We start from the raw sequence: 18,736 nt of genomic DNA, 5'->3' as shown, positions 1-18,736 counted from the left end.
TATATACATACATATATGTATTCATACATATAAGTATTATGTGTATATATGTCTCATTGAGGAAATTGCCATAAAATAGCTAAATGGGACTTTTTTTTTTTTAACTGAGGGAAAGTAATAAATGTAACTTTGTTTTAATCAAAAGATCACATAAAGCAGTGGGTGTTTTCTAACAATTTTATATTTCATGGTGTACCACAAACACTTCCTGAGGAAATGCACTGCAGTAACCATTGCTGTGTAACTTGTGATATGCAAGCTAAAGGGCCATGATGTACAAAAGTCAAGGCAAAAAAACTAATGTTGCCATATTAGAAAAATCTGACAGAACATATGTTGTCTAGCTGTTTTTTGAAATGCATTGACAGGACTTCCATTCAAGGTCTTGTTCGTAAAATAACTTACTTCAATGTTTTATTTTGCTGTGTTATCTTACAGTGTGGTTGGAACTAAGACAGAGGGGTAAATAGACCATTCTTTTAAATAAAATACCAATTTCACGTACCACACTTTTCCACGAGTAGTTTACTGATTTGCTGTGTATTTTCATTCTTAAAATCTAGTGTCATGAATGCATGTAAGACTGGAAGAGATCTTCTGTGCCCTTTTAGGTCTAGTCCCCTGCTATTGTAGGTTCAGTGACTTGAAGTTCTTACAAATTCCCCAAAATCAAACAAGTTCTTCCATAAAAATACTTAAGCTCCTTCTACTGTGCTTCTGTTGAAAGGCTATTCTGGAACTGTAACCCTTCTTTCATGAAATGCTTTCGTCTGTTTTAATTGGGTTGAATTTATTCTGGCCAGATAATATGAATTTGTTCTTCTGGTAGAAGTGTTGAACAGATCTGCTTCACTCCTTGTGTGAAGCCGGTCTGTCCTCTCTGTGAAGCAGAACTGTCCTCTATAGTGAAAATATGATTGCTCTCAGGGGCGCTTGCTCTTCCCCTATAGCTACAGAAAGAAATTGTACTTTTTACTAGAGGACAGTTTAGCTAAGCTGACCCAGCTCTTTTGGTCTTTTAAAATACAATTATGCCTGCTAATATGTGTGGGTTTTTATCTGAGACGTTTTAAACTGCTCAGTTCTCGGTTTATGGAAGATGCTACTACTTGTTTCCAAGTACATGAATCTTTTAAGTACGTTGATCTTTTTACTTTTGGCTTCATCTGACTTAGATCTGATCATCCAGAGTACCCAAAGTACAGAGTCCGATCTGACCCTGCTTTGTCTGCAGCATGAAAGTGATGTTGCAATGCCATAATAGTTTGCAACACTATATCCCAAGATTATTGGCTTTCCTGTGGCTGTTTCCTTGTTGACCATACGGTTCAAGTATAAGCCAAATTTCTGACTTATTTCATAACGTTGCTGCAGCACCATATCAATTGCTATTTAAACATAGATTAATAAACTATATAATGTATTTCCCCTGAAAAAATTGTAAGTTTTGTGAAAAACATCAGGTTAAAGAGTGCTTTACTTCATCCCATTTCTCATGTCCGTAGGGCAGTTCTCTTTGAAATTCCTTCCCAAGCCTAACACGCTCTTGAGGTTAGATTAAGAGGTTTCTAGGCACGTGGACGCCTTTTTTCTAGCGATGGAAACAGAGGCAGTTATTTTTCAGTCATACAGTTCCATTTTTGATGTTAAAGTTCAGAAAACCTCTGTGCTGCTTGTCTTGCAATTTCAAGTTTCAGTTCTCAGTACTTCTGAATGAATGTTATTTAACACCACGTTAATTAAAGCTCAGTTAAATTTAGCAATCTGTGAGTTCTTTTTCATTGGTACGTCTTCCTTGCTGTTAGCCATCCTGTCACTGCCACAGCACTCTACATTATCCTCTTGATTGGAAATACTGTCTTTACTCTTGCTTTCCTGTGTAATGCCTTCCCTCTACTCATTTTTATAGAGAAAAAATTACATTTTATAGTTATATGTATATATTTTATAGTTTATTTTGCATCATGTAGACATCTTGTAGATCAGTGTGACTGTTTCTCTTACCCTGCACTTTCATCTAAAACCTACCAAAAGTGGTGGCTTTTGTTGGGATGAAATCCTTTCTCCAGTCCCTCAAGGGGTATTTTAATTTTTCTTCGTGAAATTATTCATCTAGCTGTCCATTGAGCATTTTCCTATACAATTTTTTTTCAGCTTACCTACCCCCCAGAAAATCATATCTCAAGGAAATAGTTTGTTTTGTTGGGGGTTTTTGTACTTTGACTTTTAATGAAGCAGGAATAACCAAATTATCAGAAAAAATTGCATACAGGACCAATTATAGTCGGTGCCTGGAAGTTCTTTGTAATTACTCAGATTTGTGAATTTGAAATTACAAATCCTAGTTACATATTTTAAACAGCTTATTTACTTTTAATTTCAAGTGTCTTATGATCATTTTATTTGCTGTTGTTTTTTTTAAATTTGTGGAACAGTAGTATCTTCATTTCTTCCATAAATGACCCTAAAACAGCTCCACCTTTTGTCATTTCTGAGTGATGGCAATTTTGAAAGAAAACTATTCCAGTCATATCTTTAACTGTTAGCTTTAGTAATGTTTAGTCTGCATTTTGTACTTGGGAACCCAAATCTCCTATAATGACATAATTCTCAATAATGTACTATTGATCTAATAGCAACATTACAAAATCTTACCACCACCTCCCCCCACATATCACTTCTCAGAATGTATTTTACAGTCTTTCTTCAAAGATTTTGATCTGCATTTAAATATGACCCTAAACCAATTCAGCTTTATTCATGCTGCAGTTTCTTATTTTATTTGAACTGATAAAACGGGGTCTCACAGTATTGCTTCCAAGGGTGTTTTTTAAAAAAATCCTTGCCTTACTTTTCTCTACTGTTAACCTTTTGAAGGTCAAACGTTCTGGATTTTTCTGGGTTTTTTTCTCCATAATTCTGAGATGTAGAACCTCATAAAAAAAAACCTAAATAAACAAACATGAAGAATTGCCCAAATACCTGATACATTTATGTCATGGTGTAATTCTAGGAAGTGAGCTGCAAGGAAAATAGTCAATGTGGTGACATTTGTTCAAGAATTAGGAGAACTGTCAATAGCTTATGAATATACATATTTCAGTTGTAAAGGTGCATTACCATTTGGTAATGTCAGGGAAGCCATGACAAGTAACCTGTGTCCTAGAAAAGGAGTTTTTAACAAAAGACAATGCCATATAAAAGCGGGTGCAGGAGATGACTGGGAAAATAGTATGTTGTGAAACAGGACGCTCAGTTACCTTTGAATTAGGGCATCTGAAGCACTTTCTTCTGAGGGTGGTCAAATATTAGGAGAGGCTACATGGAGAGCCCACGAAATCACCCTCTGTGGAGGTGCTCAGTACTCAGTTGTCAGGGCCTTGAGCAACCTGACCACCCTGGCCGGGCTCTGAGCAGGGGCTTGGACCTCCAGAGGTACCCTGCCACCCAAGCGAGTCTTGTGATTCTGTGGTTGTCAGCAAGATAGAGATGTGTCCTGCATAGGCAGGGGCAAGAAGAAAAGCATGTTTCACTTGTCTTTGTCCTCAGCAGCATGCTTCACAAACCACAAGCCTGGGAAGGGGTCTGGGTTGTGGTCAGCCAGGGAAGGTCTCATATGTTCCATGCTGTAATCAAACTGCACTGGCTCTTGCTGCTGCTGGCAATCCATGCCCAATCTGAATGCCAACGTGAAACTTGGTTTTATTATTTGTTTTACTATTTGTGCAGACCACTACGATGTCATAGCCTAAAAAAGATTACCATTGGCTCAGAGGGGCAAAAGGAAGATTAAATCAGTAAGCTAGCTGTATCTTCATCCTTCCATGTTTATGTTCAGTCTTATCTATGTATTGACATGGCAACAAAATTTGCTGCTCTTACACCATTTTCTCTTCTGTACAATTCTTAGGGACAGTAGCTCATCAGATAAAAAGCCTCCCTTTTGTCTTCTGTGCTCTCCATGGAAAGTGCTAATTTTGTTTTTTAATATTTTTTTTTCTATTTTGGGAATACTACCCCTTGGGTTACTTTAGATATTGGTTCTCCTTCGTCGCCGCTTCCCCCTCTGTCTCTTCCCCCTCCAGATTATCTTCCCTCCTTCCCTTATGGCATGAATGGAGTGTGGCCAGCAAGGGAGAGCTGGGGTTCATTAGTAGGAACTGAATTTTCTAAAATGGATGAAGTTAGATGAGTCTGTATTTTATTGTGAGAGACATTGAAAAGTACTGAGTGTGAGTATTCCTACTAGAGTTAAATAAAAATAATATGTGTGTGTAGTGTATGGTTATAGACAGGGAGGGATAAAAAGTGATTGAAAAAGTATTCCTGTCTAAGGGAGAGCTGTGTAATACTGTTAAAAATTAAAAAAAATATCTGCAAAGAACTATGGCAGAATTTGAAAAATAGTGTGAGGGTTACTAATGTAGTGTGTGTATTCATAACTCCCTCTAGTGACAAGCTATAGAGACTACACAACTTCCTCTCAACGAGGGCTTTACTTCAGTTCCAGTTGAAGAAAATTTTACTCAGTGCAAAAAATGTTTTAGTCAGACTTTACTGTAGTCACATTCTTAGGCCATCTTTGAATATTGCTTTTATGTTCTTGGGGGTTTTGTTTATGTGGTTTTGGTCTCAGCTGAGTTTAGACACTTTTTTTTTGTTTGTTTTCCCAAGTTCTGACTTGGACAGGAGAACGAGTGTTTACGAGTTGAGATTTGCAACTGTGACTTCCATAGGTAAATGTTGGTTATAGTTATAAGTAAAAGCACAGTCCCCTAAAGAACCCTGTCTCAAAGTCACAGATGTAGTGTGGGCACTTTGAAAATGTGGACCTAGTCATGCATGTATGTTATTCATGGGGTTTATATTCAGTGTATATAATTAAAGCAACTGCAAGTGAAGGGAAAACCCCCACGAATCTGTGACTCACTCTAATCTGTATGTTTAGAGAGCAAACATTCTAATAACTTAAAAGGATTATATATTTTTAAATGTATTGAATCTGCGTTTAGTAGTTTTGCTCTTTAATGTTGCAGGCCCTTCAGGACATGTTGAAAAAGCAGCTCTCTCCTGTTCCTGGGACTCTTTCAGAGAAGAGTGACAGGAACAGTCTTGAGGACATGAGAACCCAACTTGAAGTTCTCAGACAGCAGGTGAGAACAGCTGGAAGTAAGCCTGAATGGATTTCATACAGCATAATTTTGCCCTTTCTCCCAAGAATTGTCGTGGTAGACTTGCTATGTAGAGCTTTTGAAAGAAAGAACCAGTTTAGCTGTATCCCATTCAAGCAGTGTTTCCTAAGCATCACAGCAGTGTCCACTAAGTGAAACGGAGTCCTTGCAAAGGGCTGGAGCAAGGATTTCTGTAGGACTCATGTAGGACTTGAAGCAGCAGGGTGAGCCTCCTGGCTCTTGGGAGACATCCTGCCAGCTCTCTGCAAGAGGCTGAATTTCATCCAGAGGGAATGCTAAACTTCCTGATTTACTGATTGTGTCTTCTGCTGCTTTTTTCTTAGAAGTTGAAAGTTTAGTGAATTAGTTATCTAAGAATCCTAGTCTTGGAAAACTTGTTGGCATTGCAGTTTGTCAAAGTGTGAGGCAAAACATTTGCATCCGTAACCTGCACACCAGTCACTGTAGAGAAGTGTATTTATATTTTTTAATCTTTGTTCTAAGCATTGCAAGTGCTTTGTGCACTCTTTTTCTTTCTGTATGAAAGAATCTGTTTGAAAACATGATACTTTTCAGATAATTTTACATTTTAGGTCTGGCATCCTGGACAGTGTTAGGGTTAATGTTATTGACACACAAATGGATGTGATCAGAACGGGAATTTTGTTCAATGGGAATAAAATACTTGTTTCTGTCACGTTTGACAGCAGAGCCAGATTTTGCTCTCTAATGTAATGCTTGCCACATGCTGGAGAATAAAATCCTGCACTTGATTGTGCAGTAATGAGTTATTTCATTCTACACAATAACATAGAGTAAACCAATTTTTGTCAGAATTCTCATGGGGTATCCATTTTATGAATGTATTTTTCTAGTTGTATAAATCAGTACAGTGAGTCCAGACTTCCTTCTGCACGAAATGGAGCAGAAATCTCTTAACTGTACAGAAGAAGGGAGTCTTGGGACAAATGGCAACGTGGCAGTCTCACCAGAGCTTGGCTGTCATCAGCCCATCCCTGGTCACGACAGAAGAGATGAAGGCGTTCATTCCTTGGGAGGTGTTCCCCTCTCTCAGAGCAACAGACTATATGGCAAAACCGTGACAGTAGATCTTTGCAGCTTCAGTAGATCTTACAGCCGGGGAGCAGGAGGGAGGTGGGACAGCAGAGAGGGAATCAGGAAAGAAGAAACAAGGAAATACTGAGACGCATGTAGGTGGGCAGGGATACAAGAGACCTAGATATTTCTGCAAGCAACAGCTTAGCCTCTGCTTGGGAGGGTCAGGGGCACGCGTGCCTGATCCAGGCACAGGCTGTGGAGCTGAGTCCCTGCATGGCCACACAGAAAGCCTTTGTTCCTTTTACACAGTGCTGTTCAGGAAAGAGGCTATATCTAGTGGTGGACTACTAGTCCATTTAACTGGTAGTTAACCGGTAAACTGGTACCATTTATCCCTTAAAAAGATCACTGTCCTTAGTATTTGCTATATTATAATATATATTATAAATAATATTGAAAGCTGGTATCTCCCAGTCAGCCTTCTAAATTATAAGGGTCTGAAAAAAACCTTGCAAAAATTAGCTGCAACAGGCAGGTCATGAAAATAATTTATAGAACCCTGTGTTGACTTTTTTTTTTCCCCTGAGGTATTAACATTTCTTTAGTCCTCCTGTGAAGTCATAGCACTGCTGCCAGCAAAAAGAAAACTGGATCTGTTCAACGGGCAGTGTGTAAGCCACAGCAAGCAAGTTCTTTGAAAACAGATTGTCATCATGCTTTAGTGACCAACCAAGAGGACATGAAAGGATTTCTGAAAGTTCTGGTGGTGGTTCCCACCCCAATGTGCTTTTGCTGTTACTTGTCAGTAGAAATGCCACCAACCTCCAACTTCTTACCAGGTGGATACCTGCCAGTTAGCTGAAGAATTAAGCCAGTCAGTTTAACACCTATTAATTTATGGATATTTTTTTTTTTATGGATGTTTTGCTTCTGAATCTGTGTGCTTGCTGTCTGTGCCTGGAGTGGTCAGATATTCTTTAGTGGGATGAAGCCTTATGATTCCTGGCAAAGTAAACAGAGCTAAGCCATTGCATCCTTCAGTATTTGAAAGGCAGCTTATCTTCTAGGAACAGGGTCAAAACTCTGTATTTCGATTTTGAATGGTGTGTGTAACGTTCCCTGCTGCTTCTGCACTGGGGCAGGTTGGTTCTTTGGGCTGCAGTTTGAAAGGATGAATTAGAAGTCCTGTATTGCAGAGAAAAAGTACATGGGCCAGTTATTTTGTCTGCATACAGTTTCTAACATCTGGGCATGATAGCCTCCCACAGATATTTTTTTTTTTTTTTTTTTTTCCCCAGGGTGCTCCAGCCAAGGTCTAAATTCCTTGACAGTCCTGACTAATCCAAGTCTTCTGGTCATTTAGTATGTGACCACAGCTCTAAATGGTAGCCCTTATTCTGCATGGATTAGTCCTTTGGGCCACACCTTGGTTAGCTAGCACAGTGGGTAAAGTAAAGCTGCAGACAACTATGAAAAGGTGTAAAGCAACACAGGCTCAGGACCAACTGTATTCAATAGGCTATAAAAGGCAGGACATTATTTGATGATAGCGGATCATTGTGAGGCTGGATAAGGTGATAACATTCTGTCAGACTGTGTGCTAGAAGTCAGGTTTTTGTGCTGTGCTAGCACTGCCCATCTCTACCAGGATGGTAACTGCTTGCATCTGAGATACGGGGGATTAAAACTGGTCATAATTGAAGAGAAAACTGGAAAAAATGTTGGTGAAATATTTTTCCTGGTACCGTTTATCCCTTAAAAAGATCACTGTCCTTAGTATTTGCTATATTATAATATATATTATAAATAATATTGAAAGCTGGTATCTCCCAGTCAGCCTTCTAAATTATAAGGGCCTACAAATACTGAAGCTGTCGACTCTTTCGATTGACAGGTTCCAGTGGAGAATAGCCATTGCTTGTCATTTTGTATTGGTCATAAAAAAGATGAGGGAAACTTTTTGGTTGCAGGATTGTAAAGAGGAGGGATGTCTTTGGACTGCACCTGACCACTTGGCCAGTGTTTAACAAGCAACCAAATAGCAAAGTGGATGAAAATTTCTGTTGTGGCTTGACTGCAATTCACATACTTGGTCCTAATGATTGCAGGTACAGATATACGAAGACGACTTCAGAAAGGAGAGATCTGACAGAGAAAGACTTAACGAGGAGAAAGAAGAATTGCAGAAAATTAATGAGAGATTACAGTCTCAACTGAATAAACTAAACTCTCAGGTATGAGTCTAAAGAAAGTTACTATTGCCAGCACATGTGTATTTTATTTTTATTTTCTCACTTTCCACACAACCCAAGGCTTTCTGGCTTCCATTAATTGACATTGGATTTTATATGAGGTCACCACCTGGGATGAAATCATTCTGAAGTAATGCAGTAAGAAGATGAGAAATGATTAGAGATGACTTCCAAATTAAGTAGATGAAGGGAGTTATTTACTGCAAAAACTCTTCAAACATATCTTAAAATGGAGGCAGGGGGACCAAAAACAAATCCAGAGGACTGTTGATGGTTTCACTGGCACTTGATGTAAGAGTTGTAACATCAAACTAACTTTTGAAATAAAAGCTTTTGTAATTAATCCTGACCTCTGCAGTGGAATTACAGAGTAATATTAGTATCACTGAGGAAAAAAAATAGTTGTCTCCATCCAAATTAGGTGAGCAGCCACTGCAATAATTGTTTGCTGCAACATCCTTTTTATCTCTTCACAGTAGTGTCAGTATTCTGTTCACAAACATTCAGGAAGCCATAGTAGAGTGCATGGCATGCAAAACCGTGAGCTTTCTCAATCCCCATTTAAAAATGATGAAATTCCGAGGTTTACTGTCTTGACAAAATTGTGCAATGTCTTAAAAGAATGGCCAAGTACCAAAATGTTCTGTGATGATTTATTGTCCTCCCCAACATTGTTGTGAAACAGAAACTTCAGTATTGGCTTATTCTTAACCAACCCACGCACCAATACTCATAGGGTCTTGCAACAGTATCAGAGGCAAGGTGCTGCCAAGCGCCCTTCACTCCCATCAGCTTCAGCAGGAGTGGAGAGTAGGTTGGGTATCCTGGCTGATGCTGGGTGCTGCTGCAGTAAGGCTCCAGACTTGTCAGTGCTTTTATGGATATTATTTGGAAGCATTTCATGTAAGTGTAAAAATAGCAATGCCAGAGGGAATGCTGTGATTTGCCGCTCCGGGCATCCCAGGCATATAGAAATACCTTAGACAAATCTGTTAACACTGCATGCAATAACTTTCAGGTATATTTCCCCCACCCACCAGCCCTCTCCTGGATGGTTCAATGAGGTAAAGAATTTTTTTGTAGGAAGACAGAGTACTCCAGGATACCTTCTTCCATATATTTTTACATTGTCTAGAGACTATGAAAGACTAAATCTCTTGCATAGCGCCAACCAATCAATGGATGCTGTGAGAACCTCTCGCAGCAGTGACAGTGAAGAGGGGGTCTATAAATGAGGCTAAAAGGCCTTTCCCACTCTTCCCCAGCCACTCTGAACCAGGAGAAATGCCAACAGCGCTGCACATGTGCAACATACTCGAAGGGCTATCGAGTCAGCATCAGGAATGTGTATGTACAACTTGACCGTCCCTGCATTGCATCGATAGTTTACACTGGAGATCTTGTTTGTCTCTTCCTGCCTTAGGATTTGATTAAACAGAGCTTGTGAAGGATCTTAAACATGAGAGGAACCATATAGAATATTTGTTTGGTTTCTTAAGTCAAATTATTTAGTTGTGACTCATAGAATCATAGAATAGAATCATGGAATGTTAATCATCTTTTACCCCACCTTGTTCTGTCCTTAGGCAAATTCCTGTTGACTCTGCTGGATTACAGAGGGCCTAAGAAAAGGCAGACCCAAATCTTGAGGCCATCAACTTTGCTCCTTTACCAAAATGATTTTTTTTTCTTGTTATGCAAGTGCCTGTCCATGTAGTTCTGCTTCAAACTATTGAAAGCTACCATGTGTTATATAAATGTTTCTTGAATATAGAAAACACCCAGAAATGTGCTTGTCATATCTTGAAACCAGTCTTTTCTCACATAAAAAGTGCCAAGACTGGTGTGGTGCAAGTCAGCTTTCCTAAATAATTTTTAAAATCGTGAACAGTTTGAAGAGGCTAAATGGGCAGCATTGCGGCCCGTGCTGAGAGAGAAGGGTTTCTTTCCTGTTGCTTTTTACTGATGAATTTGTACATGAATATTCTGTGGTCATCATATCCTGCTGCTAATGCATTTCTTCTTGCTGTTCTTGGTTTTTTGACAGACAAAAGACCTCCCGGTACAGCCTGAGAGGCCCAGCTACCCACCTCCCCTCTTTCTCTCACCATGTGTTAATTATGGGAGTTGTGGGTTGGTTCTTCACTATCAAGATCCTCGAGTGCATCCAGCATCTCGCAGGGCGCATGAGCAGCAGCAGCATTCTGTAAGGTTCCCACCATCTCTTATTTCACAAGGGCACTGATGTTCTTACAGTGTGGTGACGGCAGGAGAATAACCTGGTGCTATCACAGTGCCATCCTCACCAGTAACTAAACCTGTTTGTTCCAGATCAAGATTTTTTTACTGGTTTTAGAATTAGCCCTAGGTCTAGAAGAGCCTTGATGATCTCTGTACAGTCTCTTCCCTTACTTTTTGCCCCCAAATGCTGATTTTTCTTGTGATAGTTATGTTCTTTTCTTCCTTGCCATTCCAGTGTCTTTGGTACTGAATTGCAGAGTTTTGCCACATGCAAATCAAAGCATAACCTACAGAAATCTGTGCAGAAAGAGAAAAATTACAGCAATTTAAATATATGGTTGATGAGTTATATTTTAAGTATATATACTTATATATTTTAAATTTACTTTGGCAAATACTATTTATCTATTATATCACTAAGAAGAAAAAGGGGATTATTATATATTTGGTTTCAATGACACTGGTGGTCATTCCTTAATTAAAAAAATAAGGTTGTTTGATTCGACTCTTGCTGATATCTTAGATTAATGTACTTCCATGATACACATTCAGAGCCCTTTTTAGCTATACAGTTACTGAAATTCATAAATATGAATCAACGCTCTGGAGCCCAGTTCTGATGATATGAATTAAATAATAGTGACAAAAATGAGAATTTAGCTGTGGTCAGCATTATTCTGGTCTCTTCCCTCTATTTGGTTGAAGAAAGCTTGTTGACCAATATGTCTTATTTCCATGTCTTACACTGGGTATTTCTTTCTCTGGCCCTATCTTTGGAGAATGACTTCCCTTCTTCACTCACAGCTTCAATATTCATAGGTAATATAATGGTCCTGCTGTCGGGCAATGCCACTGCAGCCAGACTGTATGGTCCCAGGTTCCCTGTACACTTTCCAGGGCAGGCAGAAAGCTATTGGCAGGGTTCACAACATTGCTGTTAAACTGTAAGGGTGAAATCACAGATGTGGTTGCTTGTCCCCAGTAGTATCTTCCCTCTGGTATGTTGCTGTGAAAAAGGATTACATGAGGAGTAAGGTTCTGCTGAAGGTGAGGCACTCTGTGAATGCTTTAGGAAAGCAATTTTCCCAAGCAAGCCTGTGTATTGCAAAAAAAGAAAAAACAAAAATAAATCGGCAGAAGTGGAAGTTATGTTTGAGTGTGGCTAGCACAATGGGAAATTTACCTTTTTTTCTGGCACACAACAGGGTCCTGTCTTCCTCAGCATGAAGAAGAATAGCTTTGAACGAGGGCAGGTTATGTGAGGGGGAGTTATCTATTTCAAAGAAAATACTGCTTCAAAGAATGGTATTTTTGAAGTGCTTTGGGTTATCCAAGTAGGCTGTGCTTTTTCAAATCTAGTGAGAATGCATTTAAACATGGTGAATGTCATTTTAAATACACAATATCTGTTTCTGGCTATAAACCTGTCACATATGGAAAGATGGTCATTATTTGAGAAATTATAGCCCAATTTTTGCAAAACGCATATAAGGCTTTCAGACTGCAGAAATCCAACGGAAAAGCTGTGGTCAAATAAGTCATTTCTGTGCTTCAGGAGTGTGCTTATCTGCCTATTTATCAGAGTTGGAAGTATTGCAGAATGTTTTTCACTGCAATTTGGACACTGTCCCAGATTATTTTGGCTCTTCTCCCTGAACTTTCATCATCTGGGTTTCTAATTCTGCGAGGGATCACTGGGTTTACAACTTTGCCATTCCTGCCGGAGCGCCGGGGTCAGTTTGACTGGTTGCTTTGTAACTCCCAGTTTCATTCTGAGTTTTCTTTGAAATTCTTTGTCTGTGTGAGTGCAGTGTTGCTGCTCTGAGCTTTTGATACGTCCCTGAGCAATTTGTTAGCAATGAAGAAAGGTGTTAGAATTTAATGAGTGTCCTGAGTTAACGTATGTAATCCTGTGTTTAGTCTGTGCTTTTGCTTGTTCTATCCTTTTATATTTTGCACCTTTTTGTTCCTTTTTACATTGTTAGTAGAAACATTTTGTTCAGTCTCACATGAAATACATCTCTTGTTTCCAGAATTCATTCAAGTTTGCATAGTGTAAGCATGTATGAAAGAGTAGATCAGAGAACAGAAAATTCAACAGAAACTAAAAAAAGCAATGCAAATAAGTGTATTTTGAGCCATGGGCAGAAAAACTACCTGTGCTTAAAGCAAAGCAGAGTCTTGCTTTGTAGCAAAGCAGAGTCTTGCTTTGTATCAAAGCCTGTTTTGTTTGTCCACAAGCACAGAATTAGTTAACAATTCCTGTGGATGGTATAATTTAAGAGAAAATAGGATAGCTCCTTTTTTCCTGACAGGGTAGGAGAATGATTACTGCTATGTAACTAGGAATGAAAGCACAGGTAAAGGTTAAATCTGTTTTCTGTATCTACAGCTTCATCCTGCCATCTTAATTTAGGCAAAACATCTTTAGAAGTCTATGAAAAAAGTTGTAGGGAAGAAGAAATCTGGAGGAGTCTCCTTGGGACTACTCAGGATTTTTGCCAGAGTTAATTTCTGCAAAACATTATTTTCCCAGTTTAACTAATTTGAAGCAGTAATTGCCTGGAATTTGACAAGTTTGCATGTACTACTTGAACCAGGTAGACAGCTTAATGCAGCTTCAACTGAAATGTCTGGTTCCAAAATTGTTTTCTCTAGTGGTAATTTGCTGCTCATTTACCACAGTTTGTGGAATGAACTACAATGCAGTATTTCTTTCTTCCAGGATTTCCCTGGACAAAACTTTGTTTGCCTGGACATAACCTTCTCAATACTTCCTCTTATAAGAAAGATGGGAATTTTTCCCATCCCACAGTATTTTCAAGAAGTTACTTGATAACAGCTAATGTTATAGTAACACTAATGCTAACCTGTGGGGAAGGGAGGAGGGGAGAAAACTTTATTAAATGGGTTATTCCTGTCACTGTGAAACATGTTACAGATGTTACACATATTCAAAGTGGAACAGCTTCACCTGTCAGGTGTACCAGGTTTCCCTGGGGTTCTTTAGTACAGAGAATGTGATGCCTGCTCGTGTTTTCTGGTGCACTTTATTCCTTAGTGCTTTTTAAATCTGATTTGGTTCTGTTAACATTTCTTCTGATTTGTTGGATCTAGAAAGGTTTACACCAATATTTCTAATGAGTGCAGCATCTAAACCACTTGTCATAAAAAAGGAAGCAAGCTGAAAGACTCAATCAGTGGAAATAAAAAGCTAAATATAAGATTTTTCGGTAAACTACTTTTGTATGACTAATAAAAACCTTCACAGCACTATTATATTTTTATCATGTCACTATTCTTTTGTTTGAAGTGTCTATGAAGTCCATATTGCTGTAATAATGTTTTATTGTTCTGTGCAGCCAGACTATCAGTGGTATGTTCCTGACCAGTTTCCGCCAGATGTGCAGCACAAGGCAAATGGTAAGACAACAGCTGTACAGAGCATATTTTAAATGTACTTTTTTAAAATGAGGGCCTTTGAGGGATGTAGAGTAAACTTTTGTATTTATTTGTCGAGTGCTTATGTGACAGCTTTGCCTCAGAGAGCAGAGGCTGGTGTATGTGCAACACAGGTGAGGTTTCTAATGTAATACCATCTACATTACAGCTTTCAGCTTCATTGCAATTCATAAAATGTCTCTGTTACATATTATAGGATCACACATTTGCCTCATTAAACACCTAGTAATAGTCCTAAAGAAAAGATATCCTCCGAGTTGTCCTTAGAGCTTCTGTTGCTCCAGCTAAGACTAAATTTAATAATGTGCCGAACCTGGGGGCCAAGATAGGACAGATTTTAGAAGTTCTTGGTAACAAAATACAGACTTGAGGATGTTTTTTTCACCTTAAAGGCAAAATGCTTGTTGCTTTTGCTGATCTGCTCTGATAGTTCAAGGTGCCAGGTCTGATCAGAAAACCATGTAAATGGACAGAGTTAATTAGTTGCCAAAGTGTTGGTTTAATTAGTTGCCAAACTATCTTGGAAACCAGGAATTGTGTGTCTTATTTGTACCTGGATTGGAAATCATGCCAAGTTCCTGGTTGTTTCAAAGTACTTGTTTCAGACCACTCAAAAGATGCATGTCAGGGAGCACAAGGAAGAAGGGACATTGTTCTGGCTGAGAACCCACCCCCCTGGATCTTCTCCTCCAGAAACTGCCTTAAACCACCCCTTTTCTCTCACAAGTGATTGAGAATTATGGCACCTAAAGTCTTGTGTTTTGCTCTGTTCTCAAGTCTCCTGGCCCATCTCAGATGAAAGACACGTCATCATCCTGTGCTGTGGAGGGACCAGCAAAGTTTGCTGGTGTGCACTGCAGGACCATGTGTGCTTCACGTGTTCGCTATTTCATGGTGCAAGTGCGTACCATATGGGGTGGCAGGGACTCATCACCACAAGCTGTTTTGTAACATCTAGAAGAAGAAGAAGATGGCTACAGAGGGACTATTCAGTTTTTTACTGTCGTCCACATTTGCACAGAGGAGAGGGTAGGGTGGGAATGTAGCTCACCAAAGTGGAGGATGAGCTTCCCATAATTACATGGCAACTGTTTAGAAGGTTCTGATGTGGTTGTAGGGAAAGTAGTGCTGTGACTGCAAGAGAGAACAGGAGATTAATTTTGTAGTTCCTCCCACTTAAACTCCAAGTGATTTACTGCACCAGAGAATACAGGGAGGATGTTTATAACAGTGAATGAAACAAGTCCGGCCACCAACTGCAGCTGTGGTCTAGGGCAGTACACTTAGGGGATCTGAAGAAAGAGAGCTTTTCTTTTACCCTGCTTGATTATATGTCTTGACTTTTGGCTCCCTGAAAAAATGTTTTTTAAATCTATACTCTTTCTATTGCTATTCCTTGTCCAGAACATCCAAATACCTCTTTCTCAATGGGACAGTGAGTAGGCTGCTTTGAGACTTTTACCTTCCCTTTTTTTGTTCAGTCCCCATAAAGAAGACTTCTCAATGAGTCCCATCATAGTGATGTGTAGGATGTCTGCTTTAACATCTTTGGAGCTCTTATTCTTTTTATCTTTGCTGATAAAAGAAAGACTATTTTATTAGCCATCAATCACAGAGAAGTCCAACTTCTACTGTCATTTAAAAGACACTAGCCTGGGTTTATGTATTCTATAGAGTCACCTATATTAAATCTGCATTTAAGTATTTTGAGAAAGGTTTTAAAGATAGTAACTTCAAGAACAGTTGATGAAAGTATTCTTGATGTTCCAGTTTCTTTATTCTATTTTGTATCAGTGCTAATTACAATGGTGGGATTAAATGAGCTAGTATGTGCAGCAACATTCCTGGGTCTCATTTCTCATTCTTCATTTCCTCATCAGGTGATAAACTGACCAATAAATCTGACTCAGACAGGGCATCATTATAGAAAAACAAAACAGCAGTGCAGCAACTTTTAGGCATGAGGCAGTTCCCTTTAGGAAGGCTATTTCGGTAGATGGATGTTTCTAGGGAAAAACCTTAAGTTTTCCTTAACTGACAAATTTTCCTTTGATACTAGGTATTTTTTCTTAAAGAATAATTACAAAATGTCACAGGTGGTAAATTTAGAGCTGAACACAAGTGAAATGAATTGGGAAACTGATATTTTTTTATGATATACCATCAAAAAAAGCCTGTTTTAAAAATATCTGGAATCTGTGAGTGTCTACATCGCCTCAATGTCAAACACTATAATGTCAAAGGCATACTGTCACCAAGGAGGAACTGTTAACTTTTTCTTCAGTTTTGTATAGATGTACCTAGATTGTGTTTTCCTCCCTCTCTCCCCTCCTTTGTGAGGGAGGAAGTTATTTACACCTACGTGCTTTGGCATTTGACTTAGGTTCTCCACGTCCTTCTGTAACCTGCTGTAACCTCATGTTTTCTGCTTCTCCTGTAACCATATCTGGACTTTTCTTCTGAGTGGCACCACTTTTCTTAGCTGCTCTGATGTTCAAAGAAGGCTATCTTAAAGGGCTGCTGCCTTTGTGAAGCCTAGTTTGTCTTCCTATTTTCTATAAGAATCACCACTTTGCCTGTATCTACAGAAATAAGATAATCACTGAAATATTTTTAAAATCTTAAAAAAAATAATTTGCTACAGAAATTTGATCAGTCCTGTTTGATCCTATTTTCTAAAGTTTCTACTCCAGTCTATTTTCCCCACAGATCTATGTTTTGGTAGTTGGCAAAGGATCACTTATGCACAAGTCTGAGGAGCAATTTTGCCTCCAGCACTGAACTTTCACTATAGTGTGATGGTTTGGATCTGGCACTTTTTGATTTGAGCCCTCTCTGATTAGCCTGGAAGTAACTTCATCATAATACAGCAAAGATGAGAGGAATAGGGGGGAAAAATGGGGGGAATCCCACCCCCCAAACTCTGAAAATTCTGCTATTTTTTCCATTAAGCCTTTCTTTCTAAAATGAAGAATAAGCAAGCGACGTTCTATGGTAGCAAGGCAGTGGTAATTATCTAAATTAAATCCTTGCAAATTAGCTTTATGAAGAAAGTGAGGCTAAAGGGAGCTGCTAAGATTACAGCTATGAAGTATGGCTTTATGCAAAAACCTCATGTGTCTGTTCAGAATTTGGAGCAGTGAACACCACTTGTTACTTAATCAGGGCTACATCAGCTCCCTCTTTCCCAAGAAATTTGACAGTTAACTGAGGTTCAGCGATGTGCTAGGCAGTCCTCAGTTCTTTGACTAAAACACCTCACAGCTACCCTAGGCTTCTTGTTGCTCAAGTAATCTCTGTGTGTCTGTATTTTGCAGCTAGAGTGTCTAGGGGCCATTTAAGGGTTTCATCCTGCTGAAAAGAGCATAAGGACTTGGTTGTAGTGACCTACCTCCCTGTTTCACAGCTATCTATCTATGGACCAGTTAAGAATCTGGATGAAGAGAGGAAGGGTCTTGTAGTGCTTGTGGTATATAAGGCTGAAGTTGCTTTACAGAGGCAGACAGTTATTAACAGAGTTACCACAGGCTGGCTTCTGCGGCTTGAGAGACCAGTCCTCAGCCTTGAGCATACCCTTGAACACAGAGTTTAGAGTGTAATGCAACAGCATGCTCGAAGATCTTATCCCTGCCTTGGTTCACATAGGGCATGGAAAAGTGATGGTACAAGTGTGTGTGTGTGTGTGTGAGTATGTGGAGGTGACTAAACACAACTAATAAGCCTGGGGTGTGTGTTTGATTACATTTACTTAACATTTTTACTTCTCTGTATGCCTGAATAGTAAAATAAGAACTGTTGGCTGTATGTAGACATTCTGATGTCCAGGAAGCAACCCTGTGGACAAGACTCGACATTTCTTTATATTTTTGGTTGAGTAATCAAGATTTAAGTTATTTTATCAATTACTTTTTTTATTTGTCCACAGTTGCCCACCATTATTGTTGAATTAGTTTAATAGTTGTCTTCAAGCAGAAGTTGATGGTCTCCCAGCTGCGTAAAACCGTTCAACTTGTTTTAAAAGTATGTCTTTTGTTTTAGGGAGTTTACTTAAAAGTGAACAAAGAACCATTCGGGCCTCTCTGGCTTTGGGACACTAGAAATGGCTTTCGTAGGCTTCATAGGTTAAAAAATGTCTCCTCGGTAAGCATGGAGATAACTTTTTGACTTGCCAGGGGTTGCATGGGGCAGTGAAGAATTACTAAGCATATATTTCTCCAAAAAGGATGGGGAAAAAAAGTCATGTCCTTGATGATATTTTCAGTGAGTTGATGTATTCCACAGCCTTGCACATTCGCAGTGCAACAGGTACTAAAGGCGCGTCCATGGTTTGGGGTGGCTTTTGTGCCAGGCTGCACTGCAGGATGTAGTTGCCTCCATCTGTGTGTCTGCAAGGCCACAGGAAGGTAAGGGTTTAAGCTAGTTTGTCTCCTGCTCTTTTGTGCTGCAATCTCATCAAGAGTTTGGTTTTCCAGTCCACCACTGGGATCCAAACTGAATCCAGAAATATTCAACAATCTGCAAATAGGAGGATGTGGGCTGTATTCAGGTTTA

The 18,736-nt window shown here is 39.2% G+C and overlaps 1 protein-coding gene across 4 annotated transcripts in view; it reads left to right on the top strand.

Moving 5' to 3' along the window:
* Positions 1 to 18,736, top strand: part of TNIP3 (TNFAIP3 interacting protein 3) — a 74,428-nt gene that overhangs the window by 36,620 nt on the left and 19,072 nt on the right. For all 4 annotated transcript variants that reach the window (XM_056358262.1, XM_056358273.1, XM_056358242.1 and 1 more), the window contains 4 exons: positions 5,037 to 5,153; positions 8,339 to 8,464; positions 10,530 to 10,688; positions 14,086 to 14,146. In XM_056358262.1, the coding sequence (XP_056214237.1) occupies positions 5,037 to 5,153; positions 8,339 to 8,464; positions 10,530 to 10,688; positions 14,086 to 14,146 (463 nt within the window). The remainder of the gene's footprint in view (positions 1 to 5,036; positions 5,154 to 8,338; positions 8,465 to 10,529; positions 10,689 to 14,085; positions 14,147 to 18,736) is intronic.

This window comes from Falco biarmicus, chromosome 1 (assembly GCF_023638135.1).
Source record: "Falco biarmicus isolate bFalBia1 chromosome 1, bFalBia1.pri, whole genome shotgun sequence".
In the NCBI taxonomy this organism is placed as follows: domain Eukaryota; kingdom Metazoa; phylum Chordata; class Aves; order Falconiformes; family Falconidae; genus Falco; species Falco biarmicus.
This window is presented reverse-complemented; position numbering and strand designations above follow the sequence as displayed.